The 19743-nt window shown below is 44.2% G+C and overlaps 1 protein-coding gene across 3 annotated transcripts in view; it reads right to left on the bottom strand.

Annotated features, from left to right (window-relative positions):
• Nucleotides 1-11234, bottom strand: part of tcf7l1a (transcription factor 7 like 1a) — a 42584-nt gene extending 31350 nt beyond the window's left edge. Inside the window, exons 1-3 of one of the 3 annotated variants that reach the window (XM_023800070.2) lie at nt 10259-11234; nt 10067-10139; nt 9837-9964 (exon numbers count right to left, since the gene is read on the bottom strand). In XM_023800070.2, the coding sequence (XP_023655838.1) occupies nt 9837-9964; nt 10067-10139; nt 10259-10444 (387 nt within the window). In that variant the 5' untranslated portion in view covers nt 10445-11234. Of the gene's footprint in view, nt 1-9836; nt 9987-10066; nt 10140-10258 lie in introns of those variants that run through there. The other 2 variants (XM_023800071.2, XM_023800072.2) reach the window with 2 other exon arrangements.
• Nucleotides 11235-19743: the final 8509 nt, after the last annotated feature.

The raw sequence follows: 19743 nt of genomic DNA, 5'->3' as shown, positions 1-19743 counted from the left end.
TGCTCCTTGGACTCTGTGTGCCCTACATGCTGTACAGGCAGCAAACATGCGTTTTACTTCTGCAGCATCTCAAAGTCACTTTCTGCATCATCCCCAATCCCTACATTCTGCTCTGGATAACGACAGTGCTGTCTGGTGCTAGAAAGACTTACAACGTCAGACAGGAAACATGAGAAAACAACATAAACCCCTAAGCTAGTGATGAACTTGCCAGGAATGCATGTCAAGAATTTTTCTTAAACTACTCCTGGTCTTCTAAGACCTCCCAACTGCTTCTTCTTCCCACAGATCCTCAAGTTACAAGGTACAAATTACTAACATTCTACCGTAATACATTCTGTAATACAGGTAATGGACAATTACATTATATTAAATCAATCAAGTATCTCTACAGATTAATCAAACAATTCATTGAAGAACCATTTATATGTAAAATACAGTTATAAAAATATATGTTTGTTCATTTTATATTGCAAATGACACAAGACATGAACCAATCCTGTGTGGTGCAGCAGCCCATTGCAGGGTGTATATACACACACACACACACACACACACCTCTCTCTCTCTGTCACTCACTCATTCAGTACTCCAGTTAACTTAAGATACATGTTTTTGGACTGTTGGAGGAAATCAGACGATCAGGCATAAACTCACGTACACACAGAGTGAACAGGCAAACTCCACACGCAGAAAGCAGTGGTGTGCAGTGGCAGAGATATTCACTGCGGTACCACACTGCCCTCAATACTACGCCTGCACGAAATTATGCAAGTGAAATTGTCATATTAAAAAGACCACAACAGTCAGTTGGATTGAGACCATCAATAAGTTTTTACTCAGTCATAGAAAACAAAACTTGCAAGCTTTGCAATTTTACTGATGATTCTATTTCAACATTATCAAGTATATGTTTTTTGAAAAAAATCGGCCTAAAACTTACCACCACTGCATTTGCATGAGCTCTGCATGCAGCATAATTAAAAATTTTTTGCCGTTTGATTCAGTCATAGGCAGTGTGGCACGTTTGTGAGAAATTACCACAAAAATGAGTGAGGGGAAGAAAAGTAAATAACTGCTCACCAAAATACACCAGTCTTCCACTGTATGGAAATATTTTGGATTCCAAAGAGAATTTGACATCACTGCTTTGTGTCCGTTGCTACAACGTGTGGCAACACCACCAACTTACCGGACAGATTGAAATTCTATTTGGCTACATTTAATTGCAGACAAAATTTTCAAACCTTTATGTTTGTAAAAAACAAATATTTGAAAGGTAGAAATATATTTAGGGGGCAGTATATTGGTGCAGCGGTTAGCACCAGTGCCTTACACCTCTGGAACCTGGGTTCGAGTCTCCACCAGGATTCCATGTGTGTGGAGTTTGTATGGAGACTGGGGTTTCCTGAAAGTACTCCAGTTTCCTCCCACAGTCCAAAAACATGCTGAGATTAACTGGGGTTGCCAAATTGCCCATAGGTGTGTGTGGTTGGGTGAAAGGTGTGCGAGTGTGCCCTGTGATGGGTTGGCACCCCACCCATCCTGGGTTATTCCCTGCCTTGCACCCGTAACCTCTGGCATAGGCTCCAGACCCCCCCCCCCCCCCCCGCAACACTGGACAGGATAAGCGGTTTAAAAAAAATTGACGGATGGAAGTAACATTTAGTGGAATAGAGCACGCAATTGTGCGAGACAACGTGAGTAATACAAAAAAGCAATGGATGGTTTGGGAGTCACTGGCCTGAGCTATTTTGCACACTCGCTACAACTTGCGATACACGTGGGGGCTGCGATCACAGCAAAGTGTGAGTGACGCTGTTGCCAGACGGAGAAAAATTGTGGGGCATTTAAAGCATTCGGCACTTGCGTATCCTCACTTTAAAGACATGAGGGGTAGTGCTACAGCTCAGCAGGACAAAACAGAAAAACTTCCATTCCGACCTTGAGCGCCATCTCAAATTTGTTTATGCATCTAAAATCAATTACTCACAGCCCTTTGATCAAGGGTTTGCAGACAGTGATGTAAATTTGTGTATTTTATTGCTGTACTTGCTCTGTTGTTTTTTTTTTTTTAAGAATGCATTTCTTCCACACAAATTCTACGCTAATTCTCTCTCTTATAAAAAACACCAATTTGTTATAACTGCCCTTGCCTGCAGCTTAGGGTGTGGATAGGGACAAGCCACACTGCTCCATTAGACACAAACCTGAGGGTTCTTTTAAATAATCAGCAACTAGCAACTGCGGCTGTCAAGCCACCCCCTGCACCCCCCCCCCCCCAAACCCCGAACTCTGGTTAGACCTTATAATGTCCCGCTTAGAGCCCCGTGATTTCCATAATGCAGAAAATGTGGATGGATTTGCGGAATTGAGGCAAGGAAGCGATATTTTGTTATAAATGTAAAATCTGAGGATACTTTGTTGACATTTTAAACCTGTGAAATTTTTCCACATTTCATGATTGCCCAGATAGTGGAAAATACCCTAACAGTAAACACAGCCAGAGACATTTAAATAGGAAGGATTCTGCTACAGCCAAATGTGATCAAATGAGCGAAAGGCAGCTCAAATGTTTACAGGAACGCACCCCAAATGCGCCCTTTACGTCTCGTGTCTCCATTGCGGTGTAGCAACTTGTGATGCGCCGGTCCATCCACGAGCAACCGGAACTTTTATTCAACCCTACTGTGACTGAAAATGCTCATTTTAATTAAGACAAAATGATGCCTAACCTGCTGCCCAACTGACTCACGCTTAAATTGTATATGCTTTAATTTATTTGCTTAAATTTTAACTCACCCATCCGCAAATGACCCAAATATCATTAAAAACAACTTTAGTTGACTCACAACTGCGGCTGACCGCAGGCACCCACTTATTTCGGATCGGCTCACGCATCCCTGGTAGGAACCACCAGACTTACAAGTTCACGTATTTTGCGACAGCTTAGACCACAATGTTTACGCTTATGACAAAGTGTCAGCAGTTTCAATTAAACACATTGTGACGTTTTGCAATTGTTTATCTATAGCTGTCTTTAAGGTAAAAGTAAAAATAAAAAACAAATAAAAACTTAAAACAGATTAAAATAAATCTGATTTCAGAGGGCCTTACCCACTTTGACTGTCTTAACATTCAGGCCTCAAACTAGTCATTTACCAGTCTTCTGCAGTTAATGGTGGATTTAGGGGCCCACATCCAGCAAATCAGCTAAGGTAGCAGACTTAGCCCCAGGATGGAACGCGCTTTGTAATGCTTCAGAAAACCACCACACTGGGCAAACGTGAACTTAAACAGGCAGATGCAGTGTGTGGCTCTGTGTGTCAGCAGTCCATGTGGATGCCTAGTAGGGGCTGGGAGTCTGATCTGATCTCAATTCACAAGTGGCCGATTCAATTCAATTTTGATTTGCTTCAATTTTGTGAATTACGTAAATGCCGCAACCTTACTCCAAGTTGGCCAACCATTTGTCACTTGAGAGGGTAGAAAAGGTTTATATACCATCTTTCGTTCAGTCTCCTTTCCAAATTTCAGCTACTTTTCCACTAGTCAATGAACAATCAGGGTGTATTTGCGACACAGACCTCCTGCATTGTTTAAATTTGAGTAGTATGTGCCATTGAGGCTGTCCAGCTCCTCTTCATCATTTAAGTTTTAAAATTCAAATATCTGCTTTCAGGCCCAAACGTGCTGCTTTCCGGCACTGCTGTCGAGCATCAGTGGCCAAGTCTGAAACGATCCTTTATTTGCTATTTGCACAGTTTTATGACATTACTCATTGCCGCTTCCTCCCTCCCAATAAAACAAAAACAAAAAAAACCATGAGAAAGCCCATAATCCCATTCAGGATGATAACAGTTTCCTTGTGCATGTCCAATAAAAGCTACGACAAGGGTCGGCCAAGCACATGGAGAATGTGGGCTTGCTTTCAGCAAATGGGCGGCTCGTAGGTCGAGGGTACAACAGCAGGATGCAAGGATTCTTCAAGCAGGCACCTGACAAATTCCCAGCAGGCAAGCAAAGTAGACAGAGACCATCAGACTCGCATCATCAAAACATTCATTTCTCAAAACAAGTTCAACCAAGAAGAAATATCCCTCACAGCTTCATATTTGCTGGGAATTACCTCCAGTCTGAATAACAACACCGATCTGTAATCCCACAGCGAGGAATCATCTAAACGCTGGTATTTCTGGACTACCTCAGCTAGCCAAATTTGTTTTCATCTACTTAGAGAGGGTAGAAACAGTGTTTGTATGTAATCTTTGGTCCGATTTTCTTTACAGTTGTGGCATGTTTGCGTCACTGGATGAACCATTTGCATCGTTTCCATTGTGTTTGCATCACATTTGCATCGTTTCCATTTAAGTGGTACACGGTCCTCGTATGTGAATATTACATCACCGCAAACGCACATGCCGTGGCGAGGCCACAGTAAGTGTGAACCTTTGAAGCTTCTATTCCACAGTAGTTGCACGTCCATTAATAGCACCTCTACAACCACAGACTGACTTAACCAGGAACTAGGTATTTCCAGTATTACAGATGTTGCATTTACACTCACATTGGCAAACAAAATGCCTCAGTATATAGACACGTGTAGCATCAAGGAATCAGTTCACATGTATTTTCATGTAACCTCTGGGGATGAATACAGACAAATTTTCGAAATTTATATATATAAATTTACCTTTTAGAGATACATATAACTTTTAGTGTCACGGATGTCACATCAAATGGAAAGCCTTCTACGGGAGACTGTAGGTTTTCTACAAACTCTGAATTTTAAGGACAATTGTAGAAAAAGCATTGTATGTGTTAAAAATGGCAGGGAAGGTTTACAAGTAACAGAAAAGATAAATCCAGGCAGCCATGATACATAACATAAATAAATGAAAAGTTGGGGGGGGGTGGTATTCACCAAAGAGACCTGCAATCTCTTCCCTAAAAATAAACTATGTTCCAGCTCACATTTCCAGCCCCCTCATTGTTCAGCACATTCAGAAGGGGGAGCTGAGGGAAATGCAGAAGACTCGGAGCCGCCAATGGGCCGTGAAACGCAAAACGGGGCCACTGCCCCGCACTTAATGCGACCACTGCCACGCAGTTAATGCGACCTAAGTGGCTGGAGTTTACAGAACAAAAGAGGCTCAGAGGCAGGTATCAGCCCTGCGCCTGAGTGCCCATTAAAGTTAATGAGATGCCAACACAGGGGTCACCCCAGGCCATCAACGGCCAGCGTGCAGCAACAATGGCTGCCTAACACCTCACTAATTGAAGTAAGGGGGCAGTTTTTTCAGAAAAGCTTTATAAGACAGAGGCGGGGAGTGGGCAAGAGAGTTTCCAGTCTAACCTTTTTGGAAGACAGAAGATTAAAAACTCATGTTGAACTGAACAACTTTCCAATCCCTACTCCGCCCACACACCCCAACTTCTACAATTTCTATAGTTACTGGATGGATCAACTGGAGAAGTGAAAGCAAATGAATGTGCGTTTATCTGACTGCTCTGAGGCCTGACAAATAACTCTGAAAGCAGGCCTATTCATTTATCGCACAACTATAATTTATTTATAAATTGGCATGTAAATGTTACCAAATTAAAATAAAAGGCAAACCCCCCACCCCCCCCAAAAAAAACACCTGATATGTAAATGTCAAAATTGTAACGAAATGACCACAAAGTGCTGTTTTGGTCCATAAAAAAAGAACAGGAGAATAAATATGGAATGGGAAACATTTATTGTCATAAAAATATGAGCACAGAGAATACTACTGGACAGTATTAAGAATTAGAGGACCATAACCCCTAAGAGGTAGTGTATCCGAACACTAAGTTGCAATGGTAGACACATTAAGACTACCGTAAAGCCTGTATTTGTGCACTTCATGCCGGCTTCCGGCTTTGCAAGCATTTTTTCTGGATGACTGACAAGAACACAAACAGCTTGAGCACAACTAAACTTGAGACGTCGAAATAGCAAATTGGGGAAAAAAAAAACAAGATCCTGCTCACGTTAGGGATTTAACGAGCTCGATTTAATGTTAAGTGGGCACGTTAAAGTACATCATGTGGATAAAATAGAAAAAAACGTCTCTGTGGACCCTCCAGGGCTCCCTAAGTACAACTACCACATAGTGTCATACGTACAAATACAGACCCCATTGTGATTTTCTTCTGAGATCAAACGTGTTACTGTTACCTAGATTGTTTTAGACTCACACACAAGCCTCACTAAGCTGGCATAGTGTAGCCATACATGTAAAATCTGCATTAACGTACCAGACCCCAAACTCGTGAAAGTGGATAGTTTTTAGTTAAGTTGTTGTCTCTGTGTTTTAATTTGAGTTGTATATTTATTTATTAAATTGCATGCAATTTGCATGCATACTGTCCACACAGGGGGACGGGGTCCACCCACGATAAAGTTTCATTTTTACAGCAAAACATTTTTTAGAATATTCAAGAAAATCGAGCCCTACAGTTTAATAATCACTGTATAACGTTCCGGGGAAGTTTAAAAAACAGTTTTTTCCCCAGATGGTGTCTGCAAGCCTGTCTTTTCGCCCTCTGCTGGTGTTTCAGTTTTAGGGTGATTTGTCTCAGGTCTACCAGGCACAGATTTTCAGCCATATGATGTTTTTAGCAAGTGGTAACCAAACAGAATTATCCTGTGCACCAGGTCCAGCATCTTATGTAAGGGTGCACTCACACTTGGCCTGGCTGCCTCGTACAGTGCCTGTGCACGAGTGCCCCCCCTCCCCCACTGTTCTGCGCTCGCATTGTGCTTAATGTTACGGGCCCAAGAATGCGTTTGTCATCACCGCATGACTTATGTTGAAGGAAACATAGGAAGAAAAGCACTATTGAACAGCACAATGGAGAGGATAATTAATGTCCTTATTCTGTGGTTTATTTGGAGTCGTTCTGGGCGTGATGACACATGGCCCTCATAGATTTATCGAGTATGCAGCGCAGCGATTGTCATTTAATTGTGCTGCATGTATAAGAAGCGAATCCTGAATTTTAACAAAGTCCCTCTGAGTTGTGTGTGTTGCATCCCATTGTTTCTGGACATCATCATCAGTCCAAAATTCCAGCAAATACTACATCTCCGCAGTAGACCAAACTGATTTCTTTGCCGCAATGTTGGTTAAATATTTGTCGCTACCCAACCTGTACAGCCTGCCCAATCTGTTCCTTCTGGGTCCAGTTCACGTACGTGTGTGTGCCAGTCGCATCATTGACGTCATGTCTGTGTTCCATACTCAGGCACAGTTAGCGATCACACTATCCGTACTGAGCCAGAGTCCAAATGATCCAATTCCCCGGCCATCACGTGGGCCAGGGTGTGGTTAAGCGTACTGTGCCTGGGCATAGTATGGAGCAATCACACTAGTCAAACAAACTGGATTTTGGGGGTCAAACATGTTTGGGCATGGTACAGATCACCTAGTGTGAGTATACCATACACCCTAAGTCACCATTTTCTTTGCTGTCACTAAGTGGCATTGCTTCAATTTTGATGGGATGTCTGACAGATTTTCCAGATCTTCACCCGCACAACACGTCTGCAAAGTCCGGAAAAGATCAAACAAATAATTTGATTTATCGTGCTGACCAGAGAAAGCATCAAAGGTGCTCAGGCAATATCACAATCCAGCTACTGCACCGTTTAAACTCCACCCATATCGCTATTCTAGTAAGTAATTGTTATTAATATGTTCTCCACTGGCCCAACCATTAATTCCATCTGGGGAGTTTGCAGGCTTTTCTAAAGAGCTGACAACCTCTTGCAGGCAGACAGACAGCCTCCATCCTTCTGCCCCATTGTGTCCTCATACTCTCGGTTTCCTTAGAGAAGTCTCGACCCCATTGGGTGTAAAACCAGTAAATCATACCGTTCTCATCTGAAACGAGTGCCACAGACAGGGCTTGCATGTAAAACAAGAAGCACCTGGAAAACACAACTTCCAAACCCCGACACCCTCAGCTCTAACTCCATCTCTGAATGTTTTGATATGTGATCTTCACATATGCAGAAGAGAAGTCATAATCTACGAATAGAAGTCACAAATTTATATTCAGAAATCCTCTGTGTGCACTCCAGGAAAAACACTGAAGCTCCAACAATATTTCCCATAATTCACTCCTCCAGCAACAGAACATGCCACAGTATCTCACCTGAGTGCTGTTGTCGGGACGCGTGATGGAGAGGGCTTCCAAGAATAATTTATTCATATTAGTCCGATCACAACGTCTACAGATCCCTTCCAGATAATATGCATGTCCTGTCCCAGATAAAAGCAGGGGTGGATAAACTTCACTGGGGGGGGGGGGGCTAGGCTAACATAGGTAGGGGGCCTGCTAAGCTGGCCTTTTGAGCTATCTGTTTTTTTTTTTGATGGAATGATGGAATCACAATGTGCCAATCAAAGCATGGGGACCCAGCAGTAAAATTCACCTATGAGGATGGGGGCTGTTGGTAAAATTTACTGATCAGGAGGAGGGGAGTATTGCTCCAGTGGAATTTATGAAGTTTAACCATTCCCTCTTTTGTCACTGCCCTTAGCTGCAGCCTAGGATAGACAAACCCTAACTCTGTCCCTGAGATTAAGCTCAGTCTTGAATTACTGCATATGTTCATTTAATTCTATTCTCTCTACATCTGTCCACAATAGGTCTCCCACTCTAATGGGATAGTATCAAAGACACAGGCGATGTAATGTTAGTCTTGTATCTTTCTGCCATCTTCTTTTTCTGTAAGACTACTTTTAGAACCAGCAGCCTACCACCAGAATCCAGCGTGAAAAGAAAACTGGGTACCATGAAGCCATTAGAGTTGGGACAGGGTTTGCCTATTCCAAGAGCAGTAAGTAAAAATGCAAATAACAGACATGTTGCTATAATTTAAATGATTGTATTCTTATATCCATAAATGTAACTTTGGGAATTCTGCCTTATGGTAAGTCCACCCCTGGATGAAAATGTTTGGATTGGTTGATATTCAAAGATCTGTGTGGTCACACAAGGCCAGCCTGCACTCTGCAGTCGGACCTCCAAATGAATACTGATTTAATATCCCCAAAGATCTTATTGACTCAAACATGGAGACCCATCTCTAACAAGACTCCAGCTGGTCAGGCCATGACCGCGGTTGAACCACTCGTCACAATCCAGGCACTTAATGAGGCAGTTTAGGGTGTTTTCAGGCGGCCCGCACTATGGATATAAAGTGTGTTGAACATCGACATGAGTGGCATCTTTTTTTGAATGTCAACTCGAAAAGAACCAATTCACACTGATCAGCCATTAATATATTTGGATACCCTCGTCACTGCATTTAGTCACTTCACATAATGTGCGCCACAGTTTGACACGCAAGGCCAGTGCACCCCAAATATGCGCACTTTTAAACAACTTCCATAATTTTACCAGGGCAGTAACAAAAGCGATTCTGATGCAAAGCTCATTCCACGTCCATCTTTGTTTCGTCGCCGCTGAACAACTCCGGCACACACTTTCCAACCCTTCCAAAAAAGATGCAGCCCCCCGGGACACAAAGAGAAATGATCCATACTAGTATTCCGTTACCTCGTGGCCAACTATAACGAAATAATGCAAATCTGTCATCCCTTAGCTGAACAAAGGACTGACTGCGCATATAGACGTTACTTAAAGGGAAACATGGCGCTCCGATCGGGGCTCTGCTGCCAATTTTTTTTTAACCCGTGCACGATGAGTGTTTGACAGAGAGGGCAAATAGCCCATTCCGTGCATAAAGGTGCGGCACTGAAATAAAAGAAGCATGCATTCATGCAAATGCCACTCACCGTCCTGGCTCCGGGGGACAGCGACCCGTTGGATAGGTAGGAGCCACCGAGATCCGGAATCATTAGAAACGGATAGCCTGGATAAGGGGGCGTCTTAAAAAGACCTCCATCTTGCTGTCTTCTTAACACTTAAGAAGGGCAGAGGAAACACTAGGTGGATTTTTTTGTTTGAAGAAATGCTGGAAGACAGTGATAAAGTAGACGATCTGAGCAGCAGAAGTTGGACCTACCTTCAGCAAAATACTCTCTCTGTCTCTCATAACTTTCCGAGTCCGGTCTGGAATGGGGCCCCCTCTCCGCCTGCTGACACAAGCAGGGAGCACGACGAGGAAAAACACGCAGAGTGAAACTTCGCTGCTCTTTTTTTGGAAGGGAAATGTGGTGCAAAGTGCTTCGATCGGCCAATCCACCAGCAGACTTACCTCGGAGTCGGACGAACTGCTGTTGTTTTCAGACTCGTTGACCAGTGACGACTTGACGTCGTCCAGATCCCTCTCGGCGGACACATGCTCGGATGTTTTCTCCTCCTGCTCCCCTTCGTCTTTGAAGGAGATGAGCTCATCGTTAGCCCCCAAGTCATCACCACCGCCTCCGTTAAGTTGTGGCATCTCGCGAGTGAAAACTTATAAATAATTCGATCCCTTATCCAAAATGCAGTTTCTGAAAACTGGTCATGCGATATCCACAATGTTTCTCCAGATTCAGACAGTTCCTTGTCCGCCGTGTCTAAACTCCCCCCACCCCCGACTTGGGAAAAAAAATCACTTTAAAATAAATAAAGCATCGTTTTCTCCATAGCTGGAAGCTGGGCACACTTGCAAGTAATCCACCGAACTGCACAGAAAATGTAGGAAAAGAGAAACAGGAGCGTTTCGTTGCGCAAAACTTGATCAGTCCGCCGCAACTTTTGCGCGGCGAGCGGAGCGTTTGGGAGCGCAGTTTAGCGGAGGAAGATGTAAAACAAACCAAAGCGATATTATCCGGATTAAAACCGGGTGGGGGAGAACCGCCGACGCCAGAGCCGTCCAGAAAAATTCACACATGCGCATAGATCTCGATCCCGAAGAGTGAAAAGTTTAAATCAACCTACCAAAAGACAAAAACAACTTTTCAACTTAAAATTCATAAAGAGAAAAATATGGTCAAATATTACTGATCAAGTTTCTTCTGGCTTTTTGTCCGACGGAGTGAGGAAACCACAAAATTATGCTATATTGGAGTCCCAAAGTTTCTTTTTGTATAATTAACAAAGATTACCAACGACATATTTCAAATGGCTGTTGTTGAACGAAGAAAAAAATACACGGCGGGTTAAGGGGAAAAGTAGGTCGCAGCGAGCTGAGAGAGGAGTGTGGAGATGGGGCGGCTTGGGAGCTGAAGTGAAGCTCGATTAGAATATAGAGGAGGAGTTTGGAGTGAAAGCCGACACTTCATTCAGCTCAGTAGCTTCGAACTCCTTAAAGGAGCAGCCTGGATATTATCCTACTTTCTCATGCTGCGCTGTACGAACTTTTTTGTTTTTGTTAATTGCCTTCTAAGCATAATTAACATTGAATGTTAATTTCACATCACAATGCTGGAAGATGGATGGATTGATGTGTCCAGAGAGAGACAATATCGGTACTATATATATGTGTGTGTGTGTGTGTGTGTGTGTGTGTATATAACCTGAAGTCGTTCCTCTCTCACTGTAGTGTTGCCCTTCCTTGGTCTTTTGAAAGCACTTACAAAATAAGGTTGGCAGGAGTCCTGAACCAAGGTTGTCGTCCACCATGGTCTGGAGGCTGCTCCGCCACAGTGCTCCCACAGTCACTCCCATACACCTGCCAACCTTGAACTGAATGTAGTAAGTGTGAGGAATTCTCCATGGATGCACAGGGGACATACAATTTCTGCCACGTCGGGGCCAGGAGGTGACAGCGATGCCCGTGGAGTTGCCATACGGACCTTTTTCCTCCTCTTCAAGCAAGCAACTGGCATGAGAACTGGGCACCTGGCCCCTATTTTGTGGCCCCGTTTTTGTTTGCGGGTCTGAAACTCCGCTTCCAGCACATGTACGTCTACCTATAGCAGCGGTGCCCCCCCCCCCCAGGATGATCCCAACCCACTGCCTGCTCACAACGGTGAGCTAGCATATGGCAATGACAGAATATGATGGGTAGTAGTGTTATTACAGTATTGTGCTGGTTGAGCACAGAACCATGGTGACCCCCCCCCCCCCCCCCCGTGCGACCAGCTGGCTGTGTGTTGCCTTTTTGTGGTTTAAAGCAGCAAACTCTCTTCTCTTTGGAAGACCTGTTGTTCTCTTTCTAATCAGACAACTTCACAGTTACGTTGTTTCATTCTTTGTTGTTGATGCTCTCTGTTACTTCTGACAGGAAGTCAGGGCTCAGTGTTTCACAAGCTGAGCCTGGCCTTTTCGGGGTTTTACTTCTGTGTTTCAGCCATCTGATTTTTTTTGCCCCTGCCAATCCCTGCCGAGTGGCGTGCTTCACGCGGCTTGGGGTCCGGCAACTTTCTGAAGATGTGTAAAGTAACATGTGATCTATAGTTGCTCTGCCAGCTGTGGCAGTAAATTCGACAAGACGCTACTCTTCGGATAATTTCCCGGCGCTTAGCTTGTCTGACTTTTGTCATGCAGCTCATTATGCCCTTATAATAAAAGGTTCTGTTCTTCCTGTGATTAGCCTGATTTGCCCCTTTGTATTGCATCTGCTAGACACCAGTGTTTGAAACAATACACCCAGACTGGACTATTTACCCAGCCTTCACCTCACAGGAGGGAATCCCCATTCTTGGCCTTTGTTAACATTGGCTCATGCCACTAGGGATGCCCTACAGGAGGTGCTTAATTACACATGGCTGAAGGGCCATTCCATTTCTGTGTGTGGGCTCCTGGTGTGTAATGTAAGGAAAGTGTTGCTTCCTATGATTTACTCCCTTTCCTCCACAATTGAAATAAATATCAATATATAAACATACCCCCAGGGGAAAGATCTGTGCTGTGCCAAGACACCTGAATTACTCAGTCTGTGATATTAAAGACCATGAAACATGGTCAGTCATGTGGATAGGATAGTCTTACTCAGCCTGTATTCCCCAGTCTAGTCTAAATTTCATAAACTGACCGAACGGTTGAGAAATAAACCTGAAAGGGGTAGGGAAAGGAGGGGAAACAGACAGGAAAAGTGTTGGGGGGGGGGAGGTTCTCATGACCCATATCTGGAACCCACTCATGGAGGAGCAGATGACTAGAGAGAGGAAAGCAGATGATGATGTATGGCACTTAGAATGGCCTCCGGATGTGCCAGTGTTATCCAGAAAAGGAGGGGAAAAACAAGCGCAACATATTTAACAGACCCGAATACTTCCCTTTTCCAATTTGAGACAATCAATATTATTAAAACCATATTTAAAAGGCGTGAACTGGGTAGAGGTGGTGGGGAGGGGAGGGCGATAGGTCATCAGTGATGATTTAAACTGATTTGCACCTAAAGTCAAACAGTTTGGAAGCATATACTTTGTAACATGTCAGCTATTATTTATAATTTGCTTCTAGGATGAATGGGAACACAGTTAATTAGAATCAGGGTTTTTGAGAAGGGAAAAAACAAGCACACACACAGATTTGCACCTCTACCTCCAAACACAGCTGAACCAACCAGCCTGTCAGGCCATTATGGGTAAAACGCAGTCAGATAAAACCCGAACTCGAACCCTAGAGCATGGGTGTCTGTGAGCCGCACTGTAAGTCAGCTCTATCCAGGCCCTGCGGCACTGCTAATCCAGCCTGTATTGCTTTGTGCCAAGAAAAGAGTAAAAAACTAAAAGCCTGAGACGGTCAGTTTTAATGAAATTCTCAGTAACGCCAGGAGAAAGGGAGAGAGCCGCCTGCTGTCATCTTTGATTGCAGTGGCCAGTTATATTTATCAGGGGTGTTCGGGGTAAAAACTGCCAGCTTCCCTCAAGCACACCTGGGCCTACAGAGACAGGAAACATCTCAATTATGGTTCTCTGGAACACAAATTGAACATATCAGGCCAAAGAGTGGCTCTGCTGAGTCTCACATCCGGACATACATGAATATTGTAATACCTGTCATTTTTAGGGCTCAACTGTGACGGAAAAAAATTAAGGGCTGTTAACATCTTACTGGCCACTGACCTCTACTTCATTCTTCCAGAGTCTACATCAGACAGGTGTTAGGTGTGCACACATCCTTTAATAGTGTTGTGGCTCAGACTGCTCTTATCAGGGGTAGGCAGCCCTGATCCTGAAGTGCCAGGATCCAGCATGCAGTCCATCCTATCTGGTCTCAGATGAACCGCAGCTGATCAGGTAGGATGGAAACTGCTGTTGTATACCGGCGCTCCAGGCTCAGGGTTGCCTACCACTGGATCTGATCAGACTCGCCAAACATGGTCATTGATTTCTGCATTGACTGCTGACATTGGACCACTGAGTGGGGAGGGGGCTTAGATGCTTTAGAAGTGCTTTAGAAACAGCTAATAAGGTGGTTAACAGCCAGTGACTAACCTGAAAGTTTCCAGTTCATGTATTAAAAAGCAGTTGTACGTCTGAGTCATTATTTAACGGCGCTGGAAAACGATATCAGCAAAAAACTGTCAATGGCTTTGGCCACAAGCGGGAACCAAATGCAGCTTGAGGGGAAAATCAGTGTGTTAAAACGGCAGCTTTCAAAATCCAGCCAAATGCCAGTAATCTGGGGACATGCTGTGAGTAGGTTGAAGGAAAGAGGAAGCAATATGGGCAGTGAGTCAGTCCGAAAGGAGGCATGCTGAGTGTCAAAGGTCAACTCACTGCAAGCCGGGGGCCACTGCACCGCCAAGCCGGGGGCCACCGCACTGCCAAGCCGGGGGCCACCGCACCGCCAAGCCGGGGGCCACCCCACTGCCAAGCCGGGGGCCACCGCACCGCCAAGCCGGGGGCCACCCCACTGCCAAGCCGGGGGCCACCGCACCGCCAAGCCGGGGGCCACCCCACTGCCAAGCCGGGGGCCACTGCACCGCCAAGCCGGGGGCCACCCCACTGCCAAGCCGGGGGCCACTGCACCGCCATGCTGTCTTCTGGCTCTTTTTCTCTGGCCTTTGACTGCAGGACAGCACTGCCTGTGGGCTTTGCTACTGCCAAAAGACATCAGCATTTTGTGTATACTGCCACTGCTTATTGACCTTTTAAGATCCTCCAAGTGCAGATCTTTAATGTCTGCTGAACCCCCCCCCCCCACCCCTGTTTGTAAACTGTGGGCATAGGTGGAACATGCATTTCATTGTGTTAGTGACCACTTGTACTGAGATCTGCAACAAACAGAAGTAAATATGAAATTTGATATAGCTTCGATTCACTTTTTTAAATAATACGTTATGCTGGGTATAAAGGGGAAGAATATCAAAGGCTGCTGACTGAAAATATAGAATATAGTTTTTTTATAAATTCTGATCTGATGACTCTAGGATCACCAAGACAAGTCTCAGATAAAAAAAAGAAGATTAACTGGGCTTTCATTCTTGAAACTATTGTTTCCTTTAGTCTTACTAGGAAAAATTATAAATAGTTTCACATGAAACTTTGTTCTGCAAGGCAGAGCAGCATCACGATGGGCAGTCCCAGGCCTTGGTGGGTTGTGTTGTGTCAGCACCAGAATCTGCATTGCTTCATCACACATCACTATAACCAACACTCAGGAACTCCATGGAACCACTGTTTTAAACACAAGTTGAAAAGTCTATGGATAAATGGAATAATCGGGTGTTCAGTGGTCTAGTGCTGGGCCCAGTGTATTCTCTACATGAGTACAGTTTCCAGCATTCAAAGATTCAATCTCGTTGTCATTGTACTAGTACAAGGGGATACAACTTTGAGTGACGTAATAAATTATGTAACGAAAGATACAATTACTTAAACGTACACTGATGAACCATAACGTTAAAACCACCTGCCTAATATCGCGAAGGTTCTCCTCATGCCGTCAGAACAGCTCTGATCCATTGAGGAATGGACTCCACTATACCTCTGAAAGTATCCCATGGTATTTGACACCAAGATGGCAGCAGATCCTCTAAGTCCTCTAAGTTGTAAGGTGGGGCCTCAATAGGGTCGCAAAATTCTGGGAATTTTCCGTTAATTCATAGTAATTCCTATGGAAAATTTACAAAATTCTCCAGTTAAAGTCCCATGGAATGGAAAGTTTTTAGAAATGTACTGCCCCTTTGCAACCCATGTCCTCAATGGATCAGACTTGTTTGTTCGGCACATCCCACAGATGCTTGATCGGATTGAGATCTGGTGAACTTGGAGGAATTCTACTGTTTGAACTCCGCAGAACATTGCCCATAGCAACACACTGCCTCCACCAGCTTGCCTTCTTATCATAGTGCATCCTAATACTATCTGAACTATCTAGTACTATCCTAGTAATTGTTCCCCAGCTGCCACTATTAGCCAAGGCGAATTGTTAACCACATGGGACTGTGGTTCACTCCAAGTTACAATAGAGAGGCCCCTCCAGGACCTTCAAGTGACAATTGTTGTTACCTACTGTATAACAAGTACTACATCTGCTTTCTGCCTGTGGTTGAGAGAGGAGAAGCACAATGAACCCTGTCAAGGCATTCAAGTAATACTCAATTCATGATTAACAGACTGTCAACCTCCTCCTGTATGAATGAATGAATGAACGAATAAACAAATAAACAAGCAAATAAATAAATACGACTGAAAACACAGAGTACTGTGGTGTTCCAACTCCAAAGAGTGACTTGACACAAGACTGCAGCTGCCTGGATCTGAGTAAATTGTTCACTAAAGTTAGTGTGACCTGATAATCCATGACAGGGAGGACATTCCGCTACTTCAGCTTTTACAGACCACTCAAAAACTGAAAGGTTTGCATGCTTGGTTAAATAGTTCAGTTCTTCTTGTGCTTTGACAGGTCTGTTTTCTACATTGAAAGACTCATCCAGCTGATTCACATTAATATTAGTGACACATGCATGATTAGAGGAGACTGAACAATCAGCACACAGCAAGAACTCAGTGCTGAAGTGAAATCCAGGTCCTTATTAAATTAGTAGTTTGCAAATCTTGTCATAGTTCATAGTGTCCTCTCTGACATGGATTATCTGCTCACCCAACTAAAGTCTCAGCCATATCTGGGGTGACTGATTGACCTTCTAGAAGTTCAGCAATATGTTTCAGCTGAGTATTGAGGAGGGATGAACACTAAAGCTTAATTTTCAGTTATAGGTTCAAAAGTTTAATTACAAAGAGTCTTCCTGTGTGAAAGTGTGTCACTGCATGTAAATCCTGAATTGGCTTCACACGCAGTGGTGGGCGGGATTCACTACAGTATGTGCTGTCAATTGCAGCCTAGTTTAACCCATTGGGACACAGTGAATTTACCAGTTCACTGGTATTACTGTAATTCTTGTTCTCCTAATGCCACAGCAAACATTCTGTATTGAGTCTTCTTAACCACTGTCGTAACCTTCATTTCTTTTTATTATTATAAAATGATGTTATTATTAATAATTTTAGCAGTGATATTTATTGAGAACGAATAGTACGCATTTGTATGTGCAGTGTTTGGTGCTTCTGAAGATGGTTGTTGAATCCCATTGTGAATTCCATACACAGGGAAAAGGTGGAGGAATGTTGAATGAATCATAGACAGAGCCATTAAGGTTTATCTTTATAAATATTGATTTTCAAGCTGATCCTGTCACTTAGGTTTCACCGTCGAAATATTTTCTCCAAATATTTCCCTTATGAATTTCAGTTTTTTGGTGATAATCCCAGAAGTAGGTGCAAAATTGAGCGAGGCATGTCTATTTTGATGATCAGCAGTGCTAATTTATATAAATCTTGTTGGGTGGAGGGAGGGATTCTCCCCACTTACGCACATTCAAACAGCTTTATTGACTAAATGTGGCCATACAAACATAACCTGTTATTTCAGCTCCATGTCTGTGAAGCTGGATGTCTTCTTGAAAGGCTCGATCCTGTTCCACTGTCTGCATCGCAGACACACCCTAGTTACCAGTCGCCTTCTCCAGAGTACTGACAGCTGTATTTGATTCTGCTGATTTCTCCAGCCCAAAGTACTGTTGGACGTAGAGCAAAATGGTACCAGAATACAACACAGTTGTTAAAACTCTGTTGAGGGAGACTGATTGAGGAGTCATGACTGCCATGTTGAAGCAGAATCCATTCTCACAGTGCTGGCCTCCCCATGGGTGGCTCCCAGAGCCTGGAACTGCTGTTTCAGGGACATCCATGAGTTTAGGGTGCTGGAGAATCTGGATGCAACAGTGGAAATTGTTGGTGAAGGTCAGCTCCAATATGTCTGTGCCAGGCACTGAATACTGCCCTTCTGGGCTGTATCCCTCCCAGTCCACCAAGTTTGGAAGCGGCCATCTCACTGCATTAAGTCTAAAAGGGCATGAATAGTGCATGTTGGAGAGCCATCGATGTCCAACAGGGACAGCAAAGTCAGTAGATTGGTGGGAGGCTGCAGAGGACTGTAACAAACAGGTTTCTGGAGAGATACAATAAAGAGCAAGGACATTTATTATGGATCAGGCAACTGGAGCTGACACGTGACCACGTTTATTCGCTTTTGGATTCTGAAGAGACTGTACTGCAGAATCTCGCAGTGAACTGTGGTCCCTAGTCACTGACAATGTCCTCCGGCATGCCACACACTCCGAAAACATTTTGGAACATAATCTCGGCTAACTCTGGAGCAGATGGCAATTTGAGCAGAGGGAGGAGCTGACACATCTTCCAAAATCGGTCAATGACCACCAGGATCATGGTATACCCTTGAGACTCGGGTAGGTCTGTAATTAAATCCAGGGCGTCATGAAACCTGGGATATAGAGGCCCAGAAGGGGCTGAAGTTGACCTGTGGAAAGAGCTCAAGAGGCCTTTGACTGGAGACACACTGGGCATGACAATATCTAATCCTGAATGTTGTTCTCCCAGGATTCCCACTTGAAGTGGCAACTCAACAATTCTGTAGTGTGTTGGATCCCTCGATATCCAGTGTTCAGGGTGGGGTGTGCTCACTGGATGAGCTGCAGGTGTACAATTGCTGGCACATACTGCTGATTGGTGAATGTGGTGGGTGGAGTACTGCTACGTTGAGATAGCATTGCCATGACACTGATATCGGATGCATCAACTTTGACAACAAAAGGCAGTTTGGGATCTGGCTGGGGAACAATGGACGCACGAGTGGATGCCTGCTTGAGGTTACAGAAAGCCGCTTGTGCTTCCTCATTCCACAAGATCACCCGATTATGCATGTGGATTATGCCAGTAAGGGGTGTGGCAACGGTGCTGAATACTCTGACAAATCACTGGTAAAAACTGGCCAACCCAAGGAATTGCTGTAGCTCCTCCTTTGTTTGTGGTTCTGGCCAGTCGGATACTGCTATCTGATCCATTTGTACTGCCCCAGGGATAACAGTGATTTTTGGCTTTCATAAACAGTTAGTGTTCTTGGAGATGCTGAATTATCTGGCGTACATGGTTCACATGTTCAGCTAAGGACAGGGGCTAATAAATAATCGATTTAGTAATATCAGACACCAGTCTATGAGGTCCTGGAAAATGGTGTTCATGAAGGATTAGAAGAGGGAGGATGTGTTAGTAAGCCCAAAAACCCCATTACTTGATATTTGTAGTGACCATGGGTGGTGACAATCCATTCGTTCCCCTCTACAAGCCATCTCAGTCTGGAGATCCACATTTAGCCCTCTCTGGAATGCCACGAGGAGTATTGGTGGCAGTGAGCATCTGGAAATCGAAGGCAAACTCAGCTGTGGAATGTGATCGTTGATGAAGTTCAAGCAGCTGATTCCCAGCGTCTCCGCCCTGGGAG

Source organism: Paramormyrops kingsleyae, chromosome 7, assembly GCF_048594095.1.
Source record: "Paramormyrops kingsleyae isolate MSU_618 chromosome 7, PKINGS_0.4, whole genome shotgun sequence".
Lineage (NCBI taxonomy): Eukaryota > Metazoa > Chordata > Actinopteri > Osteoglossiformes > Mormyridae > Paramormyrops > Paramormyrops kingsleyae.
The sequence above is the reverse complement of the archived record's forward strand: the minus strand, read 5'-3'. Positions and strand labels throughout refer to the sequence as shown.